We start from the raw sequence: 26,522 nt of genomic DNA on the forward strand, positions 1-26,522 counted from the left end.
GTTTATATTTTAACAAAGTCGTCTGCATTCTTCTTCGTCGTAACCATTCTTTTAACTTCCCGTAGGGTATGTTATAGTAATTGCAAAAAAATAGAAAATAAGAATTTTTATATATCTTTACGTTTCAGAGGTTTTGGAACATTCTGGCATTTCTGAAAAAAATAGATGTATATGTATGTGTGTGCTCGGATACAAATTTTCGTCGACGATTTCGGAAACACGGTTCAACTGATTAGAATGAACGATTTGAAAAAACATTTGATTTCTATTGATAAGGAGATGTGTTAATTAGTTTATCAACAAGGCAGGTCCAGCCGTTTCGACGATAAGTGGTAGAAAGTGAAAAAAATGGCAATTCAGTTTTTGAGAGAACGGAACGTCCGATTTCAATAATTCAAAGATTTTATTTGTATTGACAAAATGAAGAACTAATTAAATTTTTGGAAAGGCAAGTCTAGCTGATTCGTATATGGAGTAAAAAAAGTAAAAAAAAGTCATTTGGCGGTCAAAAATTATGCACATCAAATATCGATAGATATTTTATAGAGATTTTAATAATACATATAAATATTGTTCACATTTCTATGGGTTCCGTACTAATGTTTATCCGCTGGACTGCGACGCGGCGCTTACGCGCTTATATATTTTGTCTCTACGTAAATCTACGCTCTAAAGCAGTGCGATTGCTTTGAAAAAAGTTCAAAATTTCCAAAATATTTCAAAATTTAAATGATTTTATCCAGATTCAAAAAAAAAATGAATCTTTTTTTAAAAAAATAATTTTTGGTACGGGAAGTTCCAGCAATTTGTCTTAAGTGACGATGCCATGCACCACGAATTTTTTTTAAATCGGGTGGCAGATATTCAAAATCGTTGCAGTATAGTTTTGCTATTTTCTAATGTAACTTTTTCTTCTTACGTTTTCTGCGGCATTTTTTTTACATTTTGTCTTTTAATTTGACTATATACATCATATTCATCCTACTAGATTTCTTTTCTTACACATTGTTAAAACACCCAAGATAATTTTTGGCTGTACCTGACAATTTGAGTAGTTGAGATATTATCACTTATATTTACAAATATATTGTAGTCACTTATATCTTATTCACTTGTTTCATTTAGTATATTTGACTTCTATTTTGCGCGATGTCTTTGCTTTCCCTGGTTTATATTATGTTCCAAATTACTGTTTTGTCCTGAGCTAAATATACGGAGGAAAACATAATAGTTGCACAAACTTACTTAGTCGTGCTTTTCTTGTAAATTGATTATTAATATTTTTGGAGGCATAGTAACCTGTTTTTAATAAAATATATTTATAGCTATTGATATTTTGTAAACTTTTGATTAAATTAAATTATTTATAAAATATTTTAATTGCCAGTTTTGTTATTTTCTTTGAAAATAAATTAGTTTTCTGCAAATTATGTTATAGTAGCGTGTTAAAAATATTAGTTGACAAGGAAAAAATTGACCTGAACGTTTTCGAGAATTTTTTATCTTCTTGTTTTGGCAAATCAATGATATGTGCTTGGGCAATATCGTATATTTTTAAAATTACGACGATTGTGATAAAATTCAGACCTAACGCCGGACACTCTATTTAACACGTATTATTTGAGTGAGTATAAATCTTTTTATTTCAAAATACAAGTGAAAGGGGTGCAGGATCACGCGCCAAGACTCATCCGGGGCACACACGGCCACGGCGGGATCAACCCTTTGCTGTTTTAGGCGCAAAATCACGGTGTCACCTGAATATCAATGGAAGTAATTCTAGTATATTTATGCATTTACATTTAAGTAGCATTCAAAGATAAAAGTAGTACTCGATTGTTATCCGTAAAATGGTAGAATAATATTAGATATTTTAAACAATTTTAGTAGATTCCACCAAATGAACGAACATGTCTGTTCCTTAGCACCGGACACTAAGTCGTCCCTTAACGCTGGACAGTAACTATATTGATATTTCTTGTGAGAATTGACGTAATTCATTCTAATGATTTAATTTTGTTCTGTATTAGTGCTAACGGTCACTACACACCTACATTTTTCGTATGTCTTAGTCAAAGAATGAAAATCTTACGATGAATGCTTCAGCTGAGAGCATCGGTGTGGCCTAGCCAAAAGGGTAGATAAATAGTTATTTTTTTGCAATATCTAAGATTATTCGTCAAACACACATGTGCAGACATTCGAGAGTGTGGAGACGGCTACATATGTCAATGCTGGTTATCTTGAAATGTCCGGTACTAGGTGCCACTTTGTAAAATCATATTTTTTGTTACCAAAGTTTGATTGATTTAGTTGCGTTTTTGTTAATTTGGTTTGATTTCTAACTTTGTTTTCTAATATAAGTCATAATTTAATGAACATTTCGTAAAATATTTTTTGATTCATTTATAAATAACCTTAGAAGTCCGACACTCGGGGACTTACCCCTACTTCTTTTTAATCTACTTCTTTGATAGTTTCAATATTGAGATCATATTTTTGTGAATGTACTACAGATACGTGATGTGCTGGAGTAACATCATAAAAGAATGTTGTAAATTGTATTGAAGATATTTTTGTTTATGTTATTAGTTTTAACAGGATATTAAAAACGGGTGGTTGATCTACAAATATATGAAAAAAAACTTTTCAAGGTATTATAGATTAATTATTTCTCACAATTGGAAAATAAAACATTTTAAAGATTCTATAATTTGCAATTATTAATCCTATAATTTGTGAACAATGATGATTCAATTGCGCGACATTTAAATGGCTTGCTAAATCCCAGTAACAAACAAATATAGATATCAACAAACAAATATCCAATACTAATAGTATTATAAGTTCTCAAATGTTGTTCAGATGTAAAAACAAAACAAGAAGAATTTTACGCATATTTTTTAATTTATATAGTAATTTTCGGCTACAACACTGCGCTACCCTGTTCCTTAATATTTAATGAACGCACTTAAAGTTTGTCATACATATTGCGGCTTGTCATCACAGATTAATATTTTCATTAATTTTGATGTATATGGCTAGCAATTGCATTATATTTCGTCTTATATACTTTATCTGTATATAAGTTGGCGTTGTTTAGTCATAAAACATAATTCTAAAAAATTTGTAGCAATTACAAGTTGATTCAATCTGAAACTCGATCGAAGATTTAATGTTTTGATATCGCGCTTTTATTAATTTCTGAATTACGAAATTTAAACGGCATTCAATTCTTGGGCAAGGAATCGTCAGGAAAAGGCAAATGCGTTTGCAGATTATTTTGAGCAAGTTTTCCAACCAATTCCTTCACAAATACCATATCATGAAGAAAAATTTATACATGACTTTTTATCTACAAATGTTGAGGCATCTGAAGATACTGTACCTATCCGATTTTCTGCTTCAGAATTAAGGAAAGTTAAGGAAATAATTAAAAACTCCAAATCAGGTAAATGTCCTGGCAATGACTTCATTATAAGCAAGATGTTAAAAGAGTCTACACTTAAAACAATAAGATTTATTACTATCTTATTTAATTCTATTTCGAGATTGAGAATATTTCCGGACGTATGGAAAACTGCCAGGATTATTGTCGTCCAAAAAGAAGGGAAAGATCCATGTATGCTGAAATCATACAGACCCATAAGTTTACTTTCTATTCTTCCAAAGATTTATGAGAAACTTTTGCTTAAAAAAATTTTAAGCGAATTAGAATGCAAAAGCATTATACCCCAATACCAATTTGGATTTAGAAAATTGCATTCGACCATAGAGCAGACTCATAGAATTGTCCATTATATAAATAAATCACTAGAAGAAAAAAAGTACTGTTCAGCAGCATTCTTAGATATACAACAAGCATTTGATAAGGTATGGCATACTGGACTATTCTATAAATTAAAAATGAATTTGACGTACTCTCTATATTTAATAATAAGATCATATCTGTCAAATAGTAGTTTTTATGTAAATATTTTAGAAACTGAATCATCAAATAAGACAGTTTCCTCAGGTGTTCCACAAGGAAGCGTCTTGGGGCCAATTCTATTTTTAATATACACATCTGACATACCAATAACAACTAACACTTTGATCGCTACGTTTGTTGATGATACGTGCATTCTAGCCAGCCACATAGATTCCAGTTCTGCATCTGAGTTACTCCAAAACCATTTAAATTTATTAGAAAAATGGAACGAAACCTGGAGAATTGAAATGAATGGATTAAAGTCAGTACATGTCACATTTACACTTAGAAGAGAGACTTGCCCACCAGTAAGAATAGGAAATACTCAAGTGCCTCAAGAAGACCATGTGAAATATCTTTGCATATACCTCGATAGAAAACTTAATTGGCGAACTCATATAAAAAAAAAGAGACAACAGCTTGAGATAAAAACCAAAAAGCTTTACTGGTTACTAGGAACTAAATCCAAACTAAGCGCATACAATAAGCTACTTTTATAAAAAACTTTATTCAAACCAATTTGGTGTTATGGTATTCAATTGTGGGGCAGTGCTCATAAGACCAATATAGAAATTATACAGAAATTTCAAAACAAATTTTTGAAAATTGCGTTAGGAGCTCCAAAATATGTTCCCAACTGGTTAATTCATGCCGACACGAATACACCTACCATAAATGAAGTAATAACAAAAACAGCACAGAAGTATAGAAACAAGCTAATCAATCACCCAAATACATTAGCAAACTCATTGATAACAGAGAACTATCGTAGAAGGTTGAAAAGAAAAGCGCCACTGGATTTTAGCAATCAACTCTCCTGAGAAAAAATGGAAAAAACTTAATCATTATTTATAAGAAATTATTTAATAAGTAAATATTGTAAATTTTATATCGAAAAAACAACTACTGAGTTGTTTTTTCCAACAAGTCAAAGTAGTATACAATGTACCTTTTCGGCGGACTATTGTAAATCCATTAAATTTACTGAATGTCCTGTACTGGACAGTTGTAAATAAAAGAGTTATTAAAAAAAAAAAAAAAAAAATATGCTTTAGCATGTTTAGCAGCAAATCAAGTCAGATTTTAAAAACTTTGTGATGTAATTTAAATTTTGCCATAGATTTGTATGGGCACATAGTGTCTTTTCAAAAACTGTTATATCTTCAGATTTAAAGATTCAACATCTACATTTTTTCTGCTAAAATTTCTCTTTCTGCAAGCCATTCATGAATTATATACAGGTGTATGCACATCGGGAAATATTTGTGCAATTGGATAATCTTGCGAATCAGGGATTATAAAAAACCGATCGATAATTTGACGCATCTAGTTTTGTCCGTGGTAGCCTTTCCGCCGCCAATATCCAAGAATTGTATTGAAATTGTTTTATATTGTAAATGAAAATGGAGACATATTGCTTTCTGTATTTCCAAGGGAAAATCGATGTCACTACTGCTTGACATCAGACTGCTCGAAGCGGGTCGAATCGAAATCGAACCCAGGACGTCTGATTTAGATCCCGTCGCTCTAGCCATTTACCTATAAGCAAGCCCTATATAATAATAACGATAGTTTTTATAATGAAATTCTTGCGGGCCAAAATTATAGGCTCTGTAAATAAAAATTAAAAGAAAAATATTTGCCGACCTTCAGGTAAAAGTATTTACATAAAGTAATTAAATTGAATGTTATGTAGGATAATTTGACGAAGAAGTCTATTGATGATGAATAAAATACATTTATAAATTTATTCAGGAAAAAATTAAAACGTACAAATAATAATAAACACTATTCGTAGTAATGCAATATTTCAACTAAATCGATATTACAAATTCAAATATTTATTCTGTTGATTGGTTATCCCACTGCATTCACTATTTCGCTTCATTAATATTGCGCATGTTATCCACACATGTGTTATAAACAAAATGTTTCAGAAATTAAATTAAAAATGCATATATTAATAATCAAATCGGAATTATAATTCGAAATGCGTGCATGAAATACTGTATCGTATGTTTAATTACATAAATTATTATCGCACTAAAACAAAAAATGATTATTATATCGAAAACCTTTGAAAATATTTATGCAAGACTCGGATAAGTGCCAGATTTTATGGGATCGTGTATATAAAATAGTTTCTAACTTCCCGTAGGGCAAGTTATAGTAATCGCAAAAAAATCGAAAATGAAAATTTTTATATAACTAAAAAATGGATGTATGTGTGTGTGTGTGCGGATACAAATTTTTGTTGACGATTTCGGGAACACGAATCAACCGATTTGAATAATTCAAAAAACATTAGATTCGTATAGATAAGGTGACGTGCTGATTAGTTTTTGGCGAAGGCAGGAATAGCCGTTCCGAAAATACGGGGCAAAAAGTGCCAAAAACGGTAACTCAGTTTTTAGGATAACGGGGCATCCGGTTTTAATAATTCAAAGAACATTTTACTTGTATTGACAAAATGAAAAACTGATTAAATTTTTGGGAAGACAGGTTCAGCGGCTATGGACTCTAAATAAAAATGAGTTAAAACATGTCATTTGGCGGTCAAAAATGTTTATTGGACATAGGTACATCAATAGGTATCAGATATTTTATAGAGATTTTACTAATGTGTACATATTTTGTGTAAATTTTTTTGGGTTTCGTACCAAGGTTTTTAATTACGGTATGGGAAGTTCCAGCAATTTGCCTTAAGGCACGATGCCATGCACCTCACTAGTTTTTTATTTCATGATCAATGTCAGATGACAGGTTCTTAAGCTAAAAACTTAGAGCATGGTTCGAAGAAGTTTGAAGTGCAAAATATTGTTACTGTTTTCTCCATCGCAGTACGCAATCTGAATTTTTTAATTGAGATCGGAATGTTTTTGTTTTTGAGCCTTCTTCCACCTAATTCTAATTATATTACTATTAATCATACGTTGCACTAATACGATTTTAGATTTAGATGAATAATTTTATGTAGTTTATAATTTGGTCAATATTTTCAAGAATAGTATTCGGATTGTTAATACTGTCAGTAAGCTTAAACTGCTTTTGCATTGCGCAAAACGCGCAAAACCCGAGTTCAATTGCACTACTCCAAGAAAATAATCTAGAAGTTTATATAGTTGATAATTCAGCTGTTTTGTTCATTAATGTGCACGTAAATTATTTTCATCAGTAGAACATAATTGAAAAGTTTCTGAGTTTTTCAAAGTTATCAACTTTTTGTCATGGAAAATCCTATGGAATTTTTGTTTAATTTGTGTAATAATTTTGAAAAATTACTTGAAAATTATTTATTACTTTAAATATATATATATTATATATATATATATATATATATATATATATATATATATATAAATATATTAGGGTGGTCCTTAATATGGACATTTTCGAAATACCTTGCTCTCAAGGTCTCAAAAAATTTCAAATAGATAAAAAACAATTTTCTGAAAGTTTTAGCTCTTAATATTATTTTTTAGATAGTGCGCAATTCAATCAAACTTCTTATGAAAATAGAGTGGAAAAAAGTTTGAAAAATAAAAAAAAATTTTTTTTTAGGTATAACTTAGCGACAAATTATTTATTTATCCTACGCCAATCGGCTTTATACAGTTTTATAATATAGTTTGCTAATTCATAACTTGTATATTTATATCTATATACAAATTATATCTAACATTTTTAATTAATTGTTGAAAAAATGTTCATGCTATTTCCATACAAAACTTTGATTGAATAGCGCACTATCTAGAAGACAATATTAAGAGCTAAAACTTTGAGAGAAATATTTTTTATCAATTTGGAACCATTTAAGCTCTTGGGAGCTTCTTTGCTCGAAAATGTCCATATTAAGGACTACCCTAATATATAACATTAAATGTTATATATATATATATATATATATATATATATATGTATATATATAACATTAAAAATGTTACCAAGCAAAAATTTGGACCAGGTAATATGCTAAAAACCGTACATATGTCAAAGGTATTACATTAAACCTATATATATATAACATTAAAAATGTTACCAAGCAAAAATTTGGACCAGGTAATATGCTAAAAACCGTACATATGTCAAAGGTATTACATTAAACCCACAAAGGTTCAACAGTATTGTATCATAATATTTGTTTTGGATGCTGAGTTGTATATTTTTATCTTTGCCTACCAGGATGAGAGGATTACGACTGTTTTTCGTAATGTATAGGGTAAATTAATATGCTGAGGATAGATTAATATCTACTATATATATAAGCTTATACACAGTTCCTAGTATAGAGTACATCATCATCATTAGTATTGGGTATTTGGAATAATGGATTTTGCAAATCAGAATTTCTAAATTTGGAAATGCTGAAAAGCATAATAGTTTTTAATTCTTTAGAATTGTATCAGGGTTGATGATTAATTTTTGAAGCGTATGTTTGGGAATTAGAAACTCAAAGAAAATTGTCGAATTGCATAATTAAATATTTTGCAGCCGCCTGATGGTATACACTTGCAGATTCTACACCTATGGACGCACTTGAGAATTTTTTAATTTAAAAAGAACAGTTATGTATTTTTTTAAGAAAGTTTAAAGTTAATTAGTGATGCATGGCATCGTGCCTTAAGGCAAATTGCTGGTACTTCTCGTGCCGTAAAATTTTGGATCAGCTTAATTTTTTTTTAACTTTGAAGATATAACATTTTTGAAAATTTTAAAGTTATTGAAAAATTTAAACTTTTTTGAAAAATTAGATTTTTTTATATTTTGAATTTTTCATATTTTGAGTTTTAGAGTTAACAAATATACATTTTGTACTTATTATTAAAATCTATATAAAATATATAATAATTTTATGTGATTATGCGTCTACTGAACATTTTCGACTGCCAAATAGCATTTTTTAACATTTTTCATTGGATTACCGTAACCACTGAACCTGCATTTCCAAAAATTTAATTTTTCATTTCGTCAATACAAATAAAATATTTCTTGAATCGTTCAAAACGTTTCGTTATCTCAAAAACAGTACTACCATTTTTGGCTTTTTTTCCCCGAATCTTCGAAATGGCTGGATCTGTCTTAAGCTAAAACTAATCAGCACGTCTTCCCATCAATAAGAATCGAATGTTTTTTTGAATTATTCAAATCGGTTGATGCGTATTCTGTCTGAAATCGTCGACGAATATTTGTATCCGCACACACAAAAACAATTTTTTCTGAGGTATGCCAAAATGTTCAGAAACTTTTCCCACTATAACTAAGATATAGGAAAGTTGCAAAAACTATAATATGATATATTGAGAAAACGCAAACGGACTGATGACAAACGAAAATAATAATGCCTTCGGGACGCTTTATACAGCAAAGATTAAAAATTAAGGTAATTTACTTGTTTAACTTAGAAAAATAGAAAAGTCAGGAAAGTTATATATGAATATTTAAATAGATGGATTTTGATAAATATTTCCTAGCAATTTTAATATTTATTATTGAAATAAGTGCATTCAATTTTATATGCGACTAAAATGTAAAAATAGTAGTTAAAATGAGTAGTTAAATGAGTATAAAATTTACTTGTGAAAGCTTCAAATACAGCACTTGACAGTTATTCTGATATATTTATTGGCGACGAAACTCACCTCCACCTCTTATGTAAATTTCCGTGGAAAAAAGATCACACTTCTCGTTCTCTGAAACTAACGAATCGAAAAAAACATGATTTCATTGTTTTTCTTTTGTTTACTGTTTACATTTCTGTCATATATCTTGTGTACCATCTTCCAAACATTTATGCAAACCAATTTCTGCGATCTATTGTATTATAAACAATATAAACTAATCTAATTATATAATCTCTTATATAACCTCTCTTGATACCAAATCAAGATTATGTAAAGATCTTGGTAGATCGAATGCTCAGTACTCACTAAAATTATGCCTCGTATCTCCAAATCGGCTATGCCAATAACTAATTGTGGAACATTCTTATAAGTTAATTTTGAAAGTTTAAATTTTGAATCATAAGTTTTTAAAATTAAGCAAATATTTTATTGTCATTTAGAAATTTAATATTATATTAAACTATGTCCTATAATGTCCTGAAATGCCTTAATAATCGACATGAAAATTCTGAATCTTAACAAAATGAAAATACTGAATTTCCTGTAGGAATTCTAGTAATCGCATAAAATCGAAACTGAAAATTTTCTTATCTTTACGTTTTAAAGGCTTCTGAACATTTCGGCATACCTCCAAAAAAGATGTTATTGTATGTGTGTGTGTGTATGTTTGAAAACAATTTTTAATCCACGATTTGAGGCGCACGGATCAGCCGATTTGAATGATTCAAAAAACATTTGGTTTCTATTGAAGGGATTTTTTTAAAAACGGCATCTCTAGTTAATATAAATCTTAAGTATTCTTAAGTATTTTGTGCGATAAGATAGTCACTGTATATTATATGAACGATAAAATATTTAGTAATTATAATTACCTCTTTTAAAATATTTAAATCTATGGGATCAATCATTGATCAATTTTTATTGATTTTTTTAAATTCCCGTAGGGCAAGTTATAATAATCGCAAAATAATCGAAAATGAAAATTTTTATATAGCTTTACGTTTCAAAATCTTCTGAACATTTTGGCATACCTTAGAAAAAGTGGATGTATGTGTGTGTGTGTATGTGGGTGCGTGTGTGTGTGTGCGGATACAAATTTTTGTCGACGATTTCGGGAACACCGATCAATCGATTTGAATAACTCAAAAAACATTCGATTCGTATTGATACGGAGACGTTCTGATTAGTTTTTGGCGAAGGCAGGTCTAGCCGTTTCCTAGATACGTTTTACTTGTATAGACAAGTAGAACGTATCTACTTGTCTAATACATCTACGTGTATTTTACTTGTATTGACAAGATGAAGAATTGATCAAATTTTCATGAAGGCAGGTCTAGCGGTTTCGGAGATCTAATGAAAAAAGTAAAAAAAATGCCATTTGGCGGTCAAGAATGATCATTAGACATATGCACATTAAATTATCAGATATTTTATAGAGATTTCAACAATGAGTACAAATTTTGTTTACATTTCTATGGGTTCCGTACCAATGTTTATCCGTTAGACCGCGACGCGGCGCTTACGCGCTTTGACATTTCATCTCTATGCAGTCAAAACAGTACGATTGCTTTGAAGAAAAGTTCAGAATTTCCAAAATATGTCAAAATAAAGAAAATATTTTTTTTCAATAAAAAATTTTTTTGTTCAACAAAAAGTATTTTTTTTATCAAATTTATAGTTTTTCAAAAATCTAATTTTTTAAGTAAATTTTTTTCAAAAATGTTAATCGTTTTCAAAAAAATAACAATTTTTGGTATTGAAAGTTCCGGCAATTTGCTTTAAAGCGCGATGCCATGCACCACTTGTTTATGAGATATAAGATATACTCAAAAATATTATTGCGTCAATGGACCGCTAAGTGCTTGTAACTCATTGTTGATACATAGTATGCCGTTGTGACTCAATTTATATCTAACGACTTGCGAATGTGTGACTCCTCATACATAGTATTTTTCCGGACGGAGAAAGCACAATATCTGTGTACAAAACGCATGAGGCACAGCCCTAAAGAATCCTCCCCAGTGATAGGGTTGTGCGACTTGATTATATTTCGATATTAAAGTTGCAGTTTTAGTAGCCTCTAATATCTAAGCATGTATCAAATAATAACTGTCCCTTAGATTCTATGTGTTTTATGGAATTTTTTTAAAGTTACCTGAAGGCTTACCCAAGTTTGAAAATAATTTAACTTATATTTTTTTGCTGAAACTATTCTAACAAGTCAATTTTAAATGTTCATGCTATTGAAATATGACAAGATTCAGATTTGACTTCAAGGTTTTTAATTTTTTATAGGTAGTAACATATTTTATGGAATAATTTTAAATCTGAAAAGCTTATTTTATTTCGTAGTCATAATAATTGATTAATTAACCGCTATTGAAATTTAAATATTTTTAAATAAAAATTTCAACCGATTAGTTCAAATAAAGTTTTCGCTTTCATTAAATCTAAGCATTATGATTTCCACTGACATCTCTCAAACACATTTAAATTGTCTGCAATTTTATTAATTATAGTGCCTAGACGTGTGTTTGTATCTAAAATTGTATCTTATTATTCCAAAATTGATTTATATAATTTAACGAATTTTCGTAGAACTGCTTAGTACATGAACTTTAGTGCAATCTTAAATTTCTTGAGAAACGAAACAATTTTTTTGAAAAAAACAATGAATTATTTTGTGAAATATCAAGCATTCGCTTTTAAATTTGCGAAATGCAAATATTTACTCATCACTGAAAGGAATTTTGAAACAAATTGTGACTATAATATTTTTTCAAGCGTTGATGAAATTTTAAAATTAAACTAATTATCGTAGGGCCGTGATATTTTAGTATGTTTTTTAGGACCATGATATCTATCAACATAAAAAATTTGAGTGAATTCTTTTTTCGAATTACTAATTACGGAACTGCTTGGCCGATCGTTCTCCAAAACTAATCAGCACGATTCCCAAATAATATATCTTTCGAATAGTTTTTGAATTTTTTTTAAATCGATTCAGAATGTTTGGCTCAAGCGTAGTCAAAAATTTTCACTTTTCTGCTGTCGCACAAAACTGAGAAATGATGCTCCTCATCGAATTACATCGGTCGGTTTTTGAATTTTTGAAATTAGCAGTTTCTGAGAATACGTCGATGGAAGGTTTAATTTTAATAAACTTAAATAAAAACTTGTCATTTTTTCAAACATTGATGAATTTTTAAAACTAAACGACTTATCGTAGAGCTGCGATCTAGAAGACCATGCGATCTAGAGGACCATGATATCTATCGTCAAAAAAAAATCATGATTCGGTCATGAATCACCGAAAAAAATTGAATGTTTAAACGATACGGTAAGTTCTACGAATTTGCCTCAAGGCACGATGCCATGCACAACTAGTTGTTCAATTCAGCTTGCTTTAATATCCACGTAATTATCTACATCGATATTTATCTATAACTTATATCATTTACTCATCTCTATATATGGTGACCCATTTCCCAGTTCGACAACTTTATTGCCGTTGCTTTCGGTCCTTTGCCGCCGTGAGCATGTTCTGTGACGTCATTGCGCGATCTGAACCGTCGAACCATTCCACTTCTGCCGCCCCTTTACCGCCGCGCTATCGTCACTCCACGGCTTCTACCGTCGCGTCAACCAGCCACGTTCTCCACCCTCTCTTCGTATATTACCTAACACAACAAATCGGAAACTAGAAGAATCTTTTTCGAACAGGCTATGGTCTAATCACTAGACTCTAATGTGACTTTGCAAAAATAACCTTGTCGCTTACAAAGTTTATTTCGTAGATAGTACTACGAAAAAGTTGTGATCAGTAAGTGTAGATAAATTTAGAGTGTGTACATCAAATATATAGTATAATGCTGATGATATACTGAATCAACTTCAGTAGGCAGAATAAACTATTTGAAGTAAAAACTAGTATTTCATAGCGTCGTGCCTTTTTTTTAAACATTAAACTTTAAACTTTAAATTTTTTTTTAAACATTAAAAAAATTTGCGTAAGGACCGAATCGCAGTCTAACGTATAAACATTGGTATGGATCTCATAGAAATTTGAAGAAAATTTGTACTTATTTCTGAAAATCTCTATAAAATGTCTGATAATTTTATGTGCACATGTCTATTGATCATTTTTGACCAACAAGTTTTTTAAACTTTTTCCTCTGGATCTCTGAAACTGCTAGACTTGCCTCCCCAAAATTTCAATCAGTTCTTCAATTCATCAATACACAAGTATAGTGTTTTTTGAATAGTTAAAATCAGACTGTTCTGAATTACCATTTTTGGAACTTTTTGTCTCCTAACTTTAAACGGCTGGACCTGCTTTTGCCAAAAACTAGCATGTCCACCTATCAATAGGAATGTATGCCAAAATGTTTAGAATTATTTGAAACATAAAGGTATGCAAAAATTTTTATTTTCGTTTTTTTGCAATTACTAAAACTTAAAACTTAAAATAATCGAAATAATTAGCAATAATTTATAGAGTTTAATAAATACCAAAATTAACGTTAGCCAAATGACTACTTGTTTATAGAAATAGGAAAAAAACGGTCTTATTGTTAGGAGTGCGAAAGTCTTTTTTGATATGTACCAAACTACATACTTCCAAACAAAACATTATGCTTGAATAACTAACGTGGTGCATGGCATCGTGCCTTGAGGCAAATTGCTGGAACTTTCTGTACCGAAAACTATTTTTTTTAAAGAAAATACTTAGATTTTTGAGAATTTTGAAATTTTTGCAAAAAATAAAGACTTTTTGAAAAATTGTTCTTGTAAATTTTGAATTTTTTTGAAAATTTTGAACTCTTGATGCAATCGCGCTGCATTTAGAGTCAAAATATCGCAGCGTAAACATTGGTACGGAACCCATAGAAATATACACAAAATTTGTACTTATTATTATAATCTTTATGAAATATCTGGTAATTATAGGTTGTCAAATATCTCCCTTCCGCTTTTTTGCTCTTGGTTTATAATACAAAAAGGCGGAAGGGAGATATTTGACAACCTATTATGATGTGCATATGTATAATGATCATTTTTGACCGCCGAATGGCATTATTTTTCACTTTTTTTATTGGATCATTCATTGGATGAATCATTCAAATCGGACGCTCCACTCTCTCAAAAACTGAAATACCATTTTTGTCACTTTTTGCCCCGTATCTTCGGAACGGCTTGTTCGTACTTAAATGTTGAAAAAAAATTGGTCAATTTTCATGAAATTTTTTATGATGCTAGAGATTAATGGTCATACTCTACAAACTGAAATGTTATTTGAAATATATGATTTTATTTATTGTTCATAGAAATTACGTAGTATTTATCTAAATAGATCAAAACTTCCCTAGTTGTGTAAAAAAATTAACATTAATTTAAATGAAATGAATAATATTAAAGATTACTTACATGATGTAATTGTGCAAGTATTTTCTAGTCTAAATTGCTTGAATTATGTAAATTCATTAAAATTTGGAATAATATGCATTACTATAATTACAGATATTATAAATATGCTTGAGATATGAATTGGAAACACATCGTTCAGTTTTTAGTGAAAGCGAAAAAATTATTTTCGAAACTGTTGAAAATTTTATCTAAATATCTAAATCTCGATTTCGCTAATTATTACACAGTAAACTTTTGCAAGTTTTATTAAGGCAAAACGCCAAATTCAACTAGTTATTATATAAGTGACACATTGCATTAAAAATTCTCGAAAAATACATGTAAAAATAAGCTACTTGACTCCATAAATTTGATATAAATCCCTTACTAATCGTTAATTGAATCGAATTTAGTATTTCGACGCCTGTATCTGTTTGTCGGGCGTTGATAAGGGTGATTTTCCTTTTATCTGCGTTTGGCCGGGCAAATTCGACCGCCGCATTTGGGTAAACGCATTTCCCCAGAAACGCGTCCTTTAGTTCAGCTCATGCCCAGATGAAGACGTTTTTAGTTTATTGACCGAATAATTGAACACCCGGATTAGAGATACACTAACTTTGCCGCATTATATGCCTACGAGCGATCTGTCTTGCTTTTTGTATAAGCAATATACTTAGAAATCGAAAAATATAGGGAAAAACATTATATTAATAAATCAATGAAATAGAGAAAACTTTAGGATCCTTTTATTTTGCGAATTTATTTTCGCATATAGTTTACATTCCCGTTTCAAGTCGTTTGCACAAAATCAATCTCGCAAAAAAATTTATTTCCTGTTTATTATTTTTACAAAATCGTTTGTAATTTATTTTCTTGAAACAAATTGAATAATTCTTTGGAGTTCCAGAATTTGATCTAAACTTTAGATTCTAAAGAACTAAATTGACGTAGAGTTTTTTCAGTATAACGATATTCTAAAACGTTGTCAAGACTAGTGGGGCATCGTGACTTAAGGCAAAGTGCTGGAACTTTCCGTACCAATTTTTTTTTTTAAAAAAAGATTAACATGTTTGAAAAAAAAATTAGATTTTTGGCAAACTAAAAATTTTTGACAAAAAATTACTATTTTTTGGAAAAGATTTTTTGAAGAAAAATTTATTTTGAAATATTTTGGTAATTCTGAACTGAACTGCATAGAGAAGAAATATCGAAGCGCGTAAGCGCTGCGTCGCCGTCTAACGGATAAACATTGATACCTAACCCATAGGAAGAATGTAAACAAAATGTATACTTATTATTAAAATCTCTATAAAATATCTGATAATTTGATGTGCATATGTCTAATGATCATTTTTGACCGCCAAATTGATTTTTTTTTACTTTTTTTTACTAGATCTCCGAAACCGCTTGACCTGCCTCCATAAAAATTTGATCAGTTTTTCATCTTGTTAATACAAGTAAAATGCTTTTTGAATTATTCAAAATGGACGCTCCGTTCTCTTTAAAACTGAGTTATTGTTTTTGGCACTTTTTGCCCCATATCTTCGGAACGGCTAGACCTGCCTTTGCCAAAAACTAATCAGCACGTCCCAGTACGAATCGAATTTTTGAATTATTCAAATCGCTTCATTCGTGTTTCCGAAATCGTCGACGAAAATTTGTATCCGCACACACACACAAACACGCGCGCACACACACACACTTTTTCTAAGGTATGCCAAAATATTCAGAAACTTTTAAAACGTAAAGATATATAAAAATTTTCATTTTCGATTTGTTTGCGATTACTATAACTTGGCCTACGGGAAGTTAACAAGTAATACTCTGCATATGTATATTATATTGGCCATATGAACTACATTTTACAAATTAATTCATCTAAGATTTTAACTAAAGTAATAATGTTTATTAATTTATTTGTAAGAAAAATGTAATTTCTTGTAGTTCCCAAAAAGCAACTAAAATAGGGTACGCGATTATAACAATTATAGACTATTATATATTATATACATTATTGAAGCAATTATATTGGTTGGAAATAATAAAGATGATATTGTTCTTTTACCGTAGATACTATATTTATTCTTTCTGAATTTCTTATACTGTATAAAAAACTGCAATTTCCAACACCTATATATGTTATGCTAAGACCATAAATGAAAGGACATTAATTAGAATATTAAAGAGTATAGGATAGGATATTAAAAAAATTGGAACTTAAATTGTAGACGTGGGTCTGTCGGGTCATCATATATATATATATATATATATATATATATATATATATATATATTTATATATATGTAGTCGTAAGTGTGTTTGTGTAATATAACGCATTCCATTACTGTATGAACAACACCTGCTCTAGCGAAATGAGGTGCAATGACATTTCATGCGGAATGCAAGTGGTACGGCAGCATCAGAGCCGTATCAAATTGCCCATTGATGTTATATTGCACCTCATATACCTAACCTCTATTACCATAATATATCTTAGTCTTGTTGTCAAGATGTGACAGAAACCTATATGCGTATAACATACAATGTTATCTCACGAGGCAATTGCATTTATGTGAAAGTATGATACAATTATTTTATGATGCCGTTAAATAAATGTTTATCATCATATGATGCATCGAGGGGTATTAACAATGGTTATTGTTGCAGGTCATGTATTGGCGTTCATGAAAGCTTATTAATTGTAAATAATGAATTTGGCTATCGAAACCTGAACAATATTATGTAATTATTTGCAGTAAATTTCATGTTGAACATAGGGCTCACTCGTGAGTAAGTTATATTTGGAAATATAGATAACGATATGTTTCCAAGAGAATATAGCCTTCATCCGACATTGCTGTTTCAATAAAATATTTGCCCTATTACAAAAATTGTAATGATAAAATTTGAGGCAACTGAAAAATTTATCACTGAGATGACACGCTGTATATAAGGTCAACAAATAAACAATAAAAAAATTTTATCCCTTGGGGCAAGTTACATGAATTTCGTCTGCCACTATGCTAAACGCGTGATAATCATCTGTTATTGGCATTTCCCGATAGCAATAATAATATATTTTCAAATTTTCGAATCGGCAGTCGTCATAAAATGGTTTGAAATTAGCTAAAAAAGGGTTCCTTTATCGGCTGCGCAGTAGCTGCATCCGCCACTTCGGACTTAGTCAGTCCCCATCTCATGTAGGATGGTTTAAGAGGACTCAATGCACAAAAACTCAGGTGTCGAAAAATACATATTGTCATCCGCCCATTGGCTATTGGTCCATTTGTATTCCCTTGAATGAGGTTTGCCAAAACTCATTCGAGGAAGCCAATGAATATAATGGTATTAAGACCAATATTAATATAATCATTAATATGATGCCTGTTATGTTTACCGCCAAAAGGGGCCACTTTTGCATATTATCTATGAAATCTCGTTCAAATGAAGAGCTAGGAAATTGAAAATCGGTATGTCTTATTTTTTCTAAAAGACCTATAAAATGGTTTATCTATTGTTTAAATACGTAGGTTGAGCCGTCTTTGTTTAGAAACACGCTCATACATAATGCAAATATTGCAATCAGCTGCAAATTATTAGAATATAATTAATATATTTTCGTTATCTGAAGGAAAATAAGCAAGATAAGATGAGAACTTAGAATTAATGAACGTAGAATTAATGCTTCTTGCTTTTATAGTTGATGCAACTTGTAATTATGTTATGACTTGCTTCTATATATGTATGTATATCTATATAATACAATCAGGTATCTTATTAATTGTAGACATATCTGTGGCTGAATACTTTTGATGATTATATTGCACTTTAACAATTATCATTTATATGAGTATTTTTATAGATAGATAACTTATATAAATTTTGTATCTTGTATTGTTATCAAGATTTAAATTTTGGGTTGCTACATAGTTTATGGTCTAAAATATATTTTAGATTTTATTTTTTATAAACTACTAAACTACTAATAGTGAGAGCTTTTTATATCAGAATTGCATTGTATCAAAATCATGTTTTTAAATTTGTTATCACTTCAATCGAATGAAAAGTTTAAATTAATTCATTATTTACGCATAGTTTTGTCCCTTATGTTTCTTTGCATTTATTCGAAGGCAATCAAATAATAAATTGACTGAAGAATGAACTAATTTTGAGGGTGATACTGTCTACGAATAGTGATACAAAAACATTTTACTAAGTCGGTTAGATAGATAAAAAGATATGTCTTTGTGGAAGCAGTTTCTGATATCATTAAATTATTATTTAACCTTTTCTCTACGAGCGTCGTCTATAGACGACATCTGCTTGACGACCTATAAGTACGAGTGTCGCCGTAGATGACATACAATACGACGAATTTTGTTTCAATGTTTATCGCCCTGAGTTAAATGATTGAAAATGCTAATGTGTTATTGTGTTTATTAGTATTTTAGAAGAGTAATTTTAAATTTTTAAATACATTTTTATAATGCTTGGATCATGTGAAAATATTCCGTAGCAAAAGGGTTAAACGTAGAACTAAGTTTACTAGTAACTTAAGGAAATAAGGGCTTATGATATACACTTAAATTTTTTTTAATTTTCTTAGAATTTCAAGTAAAGCAATGCTTAAATCAAAAGTTACTCAAATTGAAAACTATTATTTTGTCAAGGTGCTGTTATTTCTTATAAAGAATGTATTTATGAAATTTTAAGGAACAAAAATGTATTTAATAGCTACTAATAGTTAAACGCTAACATTGACTATTGCTGCAAGAATTTTCACGATTAATGATTAATACCTTGCTATATTGATTAAGTTTATTTAAAGATTATTTATTAACCGAAATTAAAATTTTTTATTCATAAGGTAAATTATAACCATTGTGGAGGACATCGATCTTCAAGGATTGACTACTTCTAGCTATTTAACATGGTCCAAACTATTTATGCTCAAAATTTTGAAACTTTGTATAAATTAAAAAGTTTCTCTGCTTTTGAATAGCACAATTCAAATCCGACGTTTTCAAGTTTTACTGTTTTAAATTCTGTCTTTGGGTCTTGAGAATATTTTACATTAAGGACTTTAATATTTTAAAGCTTTAAAGCACAGCTTTTATTTTAAATGTACTGCTTAGTAATTTTTTTACAATTGTACATGTCGTCATTTAATATACTTGATCTCGAGTTAATTTCTAAATAAAATAAATTTCGCTAAATAATTTTTTTGCATTCTTTTCTTAATTGTGAAACATACGCAGAAGTCGACAAATTGCAATGTTGTCGCTAAAAAATTTCACGTTAGCTGAAATTTGAACATTATGATTTTGCAATGCTAATTTACATTATTTTATATTATAATATACTCGATATATAGTATAAATCAATTTTATTGATATATTGATTCTAGAGTTGCCTAAACCTATTCTAGTTGTCACTGATCTTGAAGATGTATTTATAATAGCTTGTACAACACAAGAAAAACTTCGATCCAATCATTTAATTTTTTGTTTCATTGCATATGTATCTGTCTTATACTATTTCTTACATACCATTATATGTTATGCGCAATCATTTATCCGTATTTAAATTGCTTTATAAGTTTTATTGTCTTGTATGTCACTGTGCATATGGGCTCGCAATTATAGACCATGAAAAGTATAAGTCTGTTGCGTTTACATCGCATCCATCCATTAGGCAATTTGTAAGCTACTCCTTCATACTTTATTTATTATTATTAGCAATCCATATTCTTGAACAATCAATCAAATTTAATGTATTTAATTATTTTCATAGAAATGCAAGTTCAGGATCTTTGGGTCCATCAGAGACAGGATCTTTGGATCGAGCCAAAGCTGCTTTGGAAAGGCGTAAAAAAGGTTCCGGTGCTATTAGTACCAGTGTCCTTGGTGGTCCTTTGGGTTCCGCTTTAGACGGAGAACCGACCGTATCAGGCAGAGTCGAAGGAACAAGGGTGAACCCTGATTTACTTATAGCTGAATTACTAAGGACGACTAGGTTGGATCAAGTTGATAGTAAAGAAGGTACATTTATAACAATTCATTTTATTATCATAAAATAAATGTGAAACCTGTGTGCCATATAGTAGAATCTCGTAATAATTGAAAAATATCTAATCATGTTACGCTGTGATTGTTATTTATATATTCGTTTTTAATTATAAATTATAAGAAGTATAAAATCATGCTTTAATGTACATATATATAAAAATAAGTCGGGTTTTCCTTCCTGACGATTTAACTCCAGAACGCACGAACCGATTTCGACAATAATGCATACGTTGGAAAGGTCTCGGGCTCTGCAAGGTTGATAGCTAAGAAGGGAATTAGTGGTTCATGGCTTCGTGCTCCAATGCAAATTGCTGGAACTTCACGCACCGTAATTAAAAATTCGAGTAATGGAAATAATCAATAATTGTTTTTAATAATTTCAAATAGATTATCTAAAAATTCGAGTAATGACATTAGAATTGTTAGAATTATGCTTGATTAAGTCAACGAGCAATTCTTGCCGCAAAGAATAATGATGTACACGCACTGAATTTCACCATTCAATCAAAAATTGCTGGCGATTTAGTGCCATACCAATGATTCCGACTGGTCTTCCGTTTGACTTCAAACGATTGCAATTTCCAGTTTGCCTTGCTTTCGCAATAACAAGTCGCAAGGCCAATCGCTTAGTGTTTGCGGGATAAATTTTAAATAGATTATTTAGAAAATCATTGTTTTTCACATGGACATCATACGTTGCCTGTTCACGAGTTGGAAAACCTTCCGCTTTGTTTGTGTTAACGTCAGACCAAAAAACAAAAAATGTGGTTTTGCCAAAGAGCACTTCAATGAAACGGATAATTTGCGGATTCACTTTCATTTACTTAGAGAAGTTCAATTAAAAGCACACTTTATTATTGTAATCGAAATAAATTCATTACTGTTATGTAATAAAATCAAATTTTTCCTTTTCAAATATAAAACAAACAAAAAATTTCCTCATCTTTCTCACGAAACCATCTGGTGGCGAAACGGAGTTCGTCGGGTTTGCTAGTTCTAATTTTATAAATATGTACTGTGATGAAGGTAGTTATTAAGTTAACATTATGGTTTACACATTTTAATAATATCATGTCATTCCAATAAATCTCATATAACGTGCAAGAAGAATATTGGAAACAAAAATACATTAAAAAAATTGCTTTAATTCTTTCACTTTGTGGAAATTATATGCTCGAAGAGGTTCTATATCTATTAGGTAGGGCGAGGCAATGCACAAAGGCTTTGTTTGATATTTACTAATTATACTGTGAAAACCTAATCAACTACGCATGGCAACAAATAACTAATATCTAACCTACAACTATGGAACTATGATTAGTAAAATTCCCAGCTAAATTATTCATTGTAGAAATATGTTTGTTTTGCTATTATTCAAAAAATGTTATCTGATTTTTAAAGCCCGGGTTACCTTAAGATAGCAAATTTAAACTTTTTTGATTGAATTAGCTAACCACAAAAAGGACTTTATATTTAAAAAATATATCATACATATTACATAACATAATTACTTAATATCGAAATAGACTTAGAGACCTATTGTTAAATAAGCTTTTAATTTTTTTACACAAAATATAAAAACGAAAACAAAATGGCATGCATTACATTTGACGTACTTTTGTCATTTTGCATATTTAGAAGCATTTGGGTAAAGTATACCTACGTTCCAAACCAAAGTAAATCATTACGTAGGTAATAAGTAAAAAAATCGAAAATGAAAAGTTTTGTATATCTTTACGTTTGAAAGCCTCCTGAGCATTTTGGCGTACCTTTTTTATTGATATATTATTTTCATATCTGTCAGGCCTGATATAAGAGATTATGAAACAATTATCATATTTTATATATACATATCATTTATGTCTATTTCATTATACATTAATAAGCCTTATATTTAAAATATTTTTAAATATTTCTTGAATCTTTTTCGTCTTCGATTTCTTTATTATATTTCTTTATGTTCCTTTTGAATTTATTGTCATTACTGTTCATCTTGATATCGATATGACATTTCCTCTTAATTTCTTCTTTCTATTATGTTTAATGTGAAAATTGTTGTGTTTTTCGACCATAGAAAAATGAAATATATATATGTGCTCGTGGACGATTTTCAGGGCATGAATTACAGATTAATCATTACAGAGTCAATAAAACATTTAAAACCTATCAAAGGTGATAAAGCAGACGAAAACATCTACCGGTAATTGGAAGAGACTTGCATTTGTTGTAAAACTATCTTTCTCCATTCTAAGCCCATCGAAGGTTGGTTATGATGTATAGCTTGTTCCTTTGGGTTCATGTGTTAATTTTCCAAAGAGGATTAAACTTCTTATTTGTGAACAGTTTTCTTAAAAATTGTGTATCCTTAGTATATCCTTATCCTATATATCGTTTTGTTTTACTATATGGGCAAAATAGTTTTTGTAATATACTACGTTTAATAAATACTACGTTCCTTAATAAACTTTTTTTTTTACTTAATAAAAATACATACTACTTAGTTTTTACTTAATAAAAATATATACTATATTTCTGGACTATTACTAACCATTTTTAAATGGGATATGTTACACTTAAGATATTGCTTATTACATAATAGTACTGGAAAATATATGAAAAAGTCATTTTTTGCTATAATTTTTGGACATTTTGATTCATTATATTGATGCTAAGGCAATGGTTTGAAGAATTTTGTAATATTGTCTTGCTCGACAGTTTTTAATTGCTTCCTTAATTCAAACTGATACTAGCAGTCATCATCTGCAATTTGGCTCTTAAAAATAAGTGTTTCCATAATTTTCATAAAAAAATCGTACAAATCATTTTTAATTCTTCTCTAAGATTTTTCAAATTGAATGTTGCGTTTCTATTGCTTATGAAAGCAAATGAAGAGAATTGCTTCAATGCACTGAGAATGTGGATTTCATGTCAACTTGAGTCAAATTTTACTAAAAAATATATTTTATTCATTGAGTAATAAATAAGGCTGTTTTCATTCTATTGGTTTACATTCTCAAAAACACCGCTAGCCGTGAAGACGGCTAAGACAACGAAGGCGGCTTATGTTTTATTTATTAGTTCAAAATGACTACATTTACAAAGGATTTTGGGATCGATACATATTGAAATACGTGAATAATGAAATTCTTAGCGCAATTTTTTTTTTGCCGCGAATAGCGAAAACGCAAATGAAGGAAGCGCGAAGAAGGAACTTCTACTGTAATTGCGGTACGGAAAGTTCAGAAATTTGCCTTAATGCGCCACCAGTTTTGTCTTGTGAAATGCAATACCCTTAATATCAATTATCACTTCACTCAATAAGTCCGTAGGATAACTAAGAAAAACCAACTTTTTTTTGCAAAATTCTTTTTTTTTATTCAATATAGTTTTCATCGAAGACGATATACCAATTGTAACGTACTTCGAAGTTTTTGAAACCATTTTTGTAATACGGTTTGTACTTAGCCACATAATTTGGTCATCATCTCATCATTTGGGAGATATTTCTTCAGAGCGAGCATCTTTTTGAGATCTGAGAACAAGATATGGTAGCTGCGGAACAGATCTAGAAAATATAGTGAGAGTGGAAGCAATTCGGAGCCTAATTCATGTTTCTTATCATTTGTTTTTACGGATTTGTGATGAAGCAGCACGGTTTTCTTTTTCAAATGGGACCGTTTTTCCGATTTTGATCTTCAAATGTTCCAATAACGTTATACAATAGTCTCTGTTGAGGGTCTGGCCTTTTTCAAGATAGTTGATGAAGACCATTTCTTGCGTATCCCAAAAAACTGATGCCATAACTTTGCCAGCTAGTTGGGTGCATTTTTTCTCGTCATCGTCTCTAGTTCACTCGGCTAACTGTCTATTCGACTACGGAGTGTAGTGTTGAAGCCAGGTCATATCATGGTGACATATTGATACAAAAACTCAGTTTTATTTCTATTAAACAGCTTCAAATACTCTTACGAATCATCAACTCGTTATGCTTTTGGTCAAATTGAGTTTGCGCGGCATCCATTTAGCACAGAGCTTTTTTCTATTCAAATCATCGTGAACGATATGTCTATCGCGATATATTAATATCTTTAGGGTGTCAGCTATCTCAATTTTACTTTTCGATTTTCCAAAACGTTTTGATGGACTTTTTTTATATTTTCTGATGTAACCACCTTAATTGGCCTTTCAGAGCGTTCAGCATCGTCAGTGTCTTTGTGGCCAGCAAACAACTTCTTCACCATCTATCTCGTTTTGGAACAGACCAAATAACACTTATCATCAAGCGATACTTTGGCAGCAATGGTATTTTTACTCATCAAAAAACAATGATGAATCAACTCACGAAATTGCTTTTGAATTTATGGTTTGGAAAAACTCAAAAGTAGCATCACTTATGCATCACTTGAACCTTTGTAACTTGTAAATTAATTGTCACGAAATTTTGACATGTATCTTCTTAAAGTTGTTGCTTCCTACAAATCATATGGATGATTACATAGTACATCATCTATGTGTTATCCTACGGACTTATTGAGTGATGATATAATTGAAAATAAGCCCATCTTGGGCACTGCGGTGTGAAATGGCAATGGTAAATTTCTCACACTATTCTTCCCTGAATCGAGTTGGAGTTTTAACTCAGCTCACGGACCTGCCCTAGGGCAGTACACCCATTATTTATTATACTTGAAATAATTCGTTAAATATATTTTTAGTGTCTGGACCAAGCGGCCTTCAGTTGTTCATCGCCCGCGACGGTACTGCAGCAGTCGGAAGCAGTCAAGACGCCCAAAGCAGACTTTCGTCTGGAGCAAGAACCTTCCAGCAGGTTGTCATGGAAGACAAAAGGTAGTCAAAATACATCACGAACACGATGCGATACCATTCGCATTTGGTCTTTGGATCAAGATTGTAATTTATTATTGATTGTGACATTTGACGTCTTCGAGGTAATGAAATAAAATTTCAATTATTTTTTAAGAATTGTGTCGGAGCTTTGTTGTAAATTTGTTCTTTTTGTATAAATTTTGCGTGTGGAATAAAAACAAATTCTATTTATGAATTTATAGTTATATCTTGTTACTAAAATTCTCGGAGAAAATCAAATGCATCAAGTTTAATAAAGAAAATAAAATTATAAAAAAAATATTGTGAAAAAATAAAGGTTTTAAGTTATATTCCAAATTTTAAGAATTAAAAATTAATGGGTAATATTTGTTTTGTTCAAAATATTTTTTTTCATTTCTTTGGAGATATTACTGAATGTAGAAAATGTTTATTACATAAAAAAATTTCACATTAAATTTTACCGCAAATTGTTTCAAAATTTGTACGTAAAGCTAATAAATGCTATATTTTTTCCCAAATATTTTTTCTAATACTTACATTTAATGAATGTCATATGACTGAATTATAAAAAGAATTTATTTATTTGAATTAGCGGAATATTTCAATGAT

The 26,522-nt window shown here is 30.1% G+C and overlaps 1 protein-coding gene across 2 annotated transcripts in view; it reads left to right on the forward strand.

Annotated features, from left to right (window-relative positions):
* Positions 1-26,053, forward strand: part of LOC113372489 (protein FAM102A) — a 211,597-nt gene extending 185,544 nt beyond the window's left edge. For both annotated transcript variants that reach the window (XM_026612825.1, XM_026612826.1), the window contains 2 exons: positions 20,791-21,038; positions 25,781-26,053. In XM_026612825.1, the coding sequence (XP_026468610.1) occupies positions 20,791-21,038; positions 25,781-25,917 (385 nt within the window). In that variant the 3' untranslated portion in view covers positions 25,918-26,053. The remainder of the gene's footprint in view (positions 1-20,790; positions 21,039-25,780) is intronic.
* Positions 26,054-26,522: the final 469 nt, after the last annotated feature.

Source organism: Ctenocephalides felis, unplaced genomic scaffold, assembly GCF_003426905.1.
Source record: "Ctenocephalides felis isolate EL2017-DRISC unplaced genomic scaffold, ASM342690v1 CF-g0.4_SCAFFOLD_01604, whole genome shotgun sequence".
NCBI classification, from domain to species: Eukaryota; Metazoa; Arthropoda; class Insecta; order Siphonaptera; family Pulicidae; genus Ctenocephalides; species Ctenocephalides felis.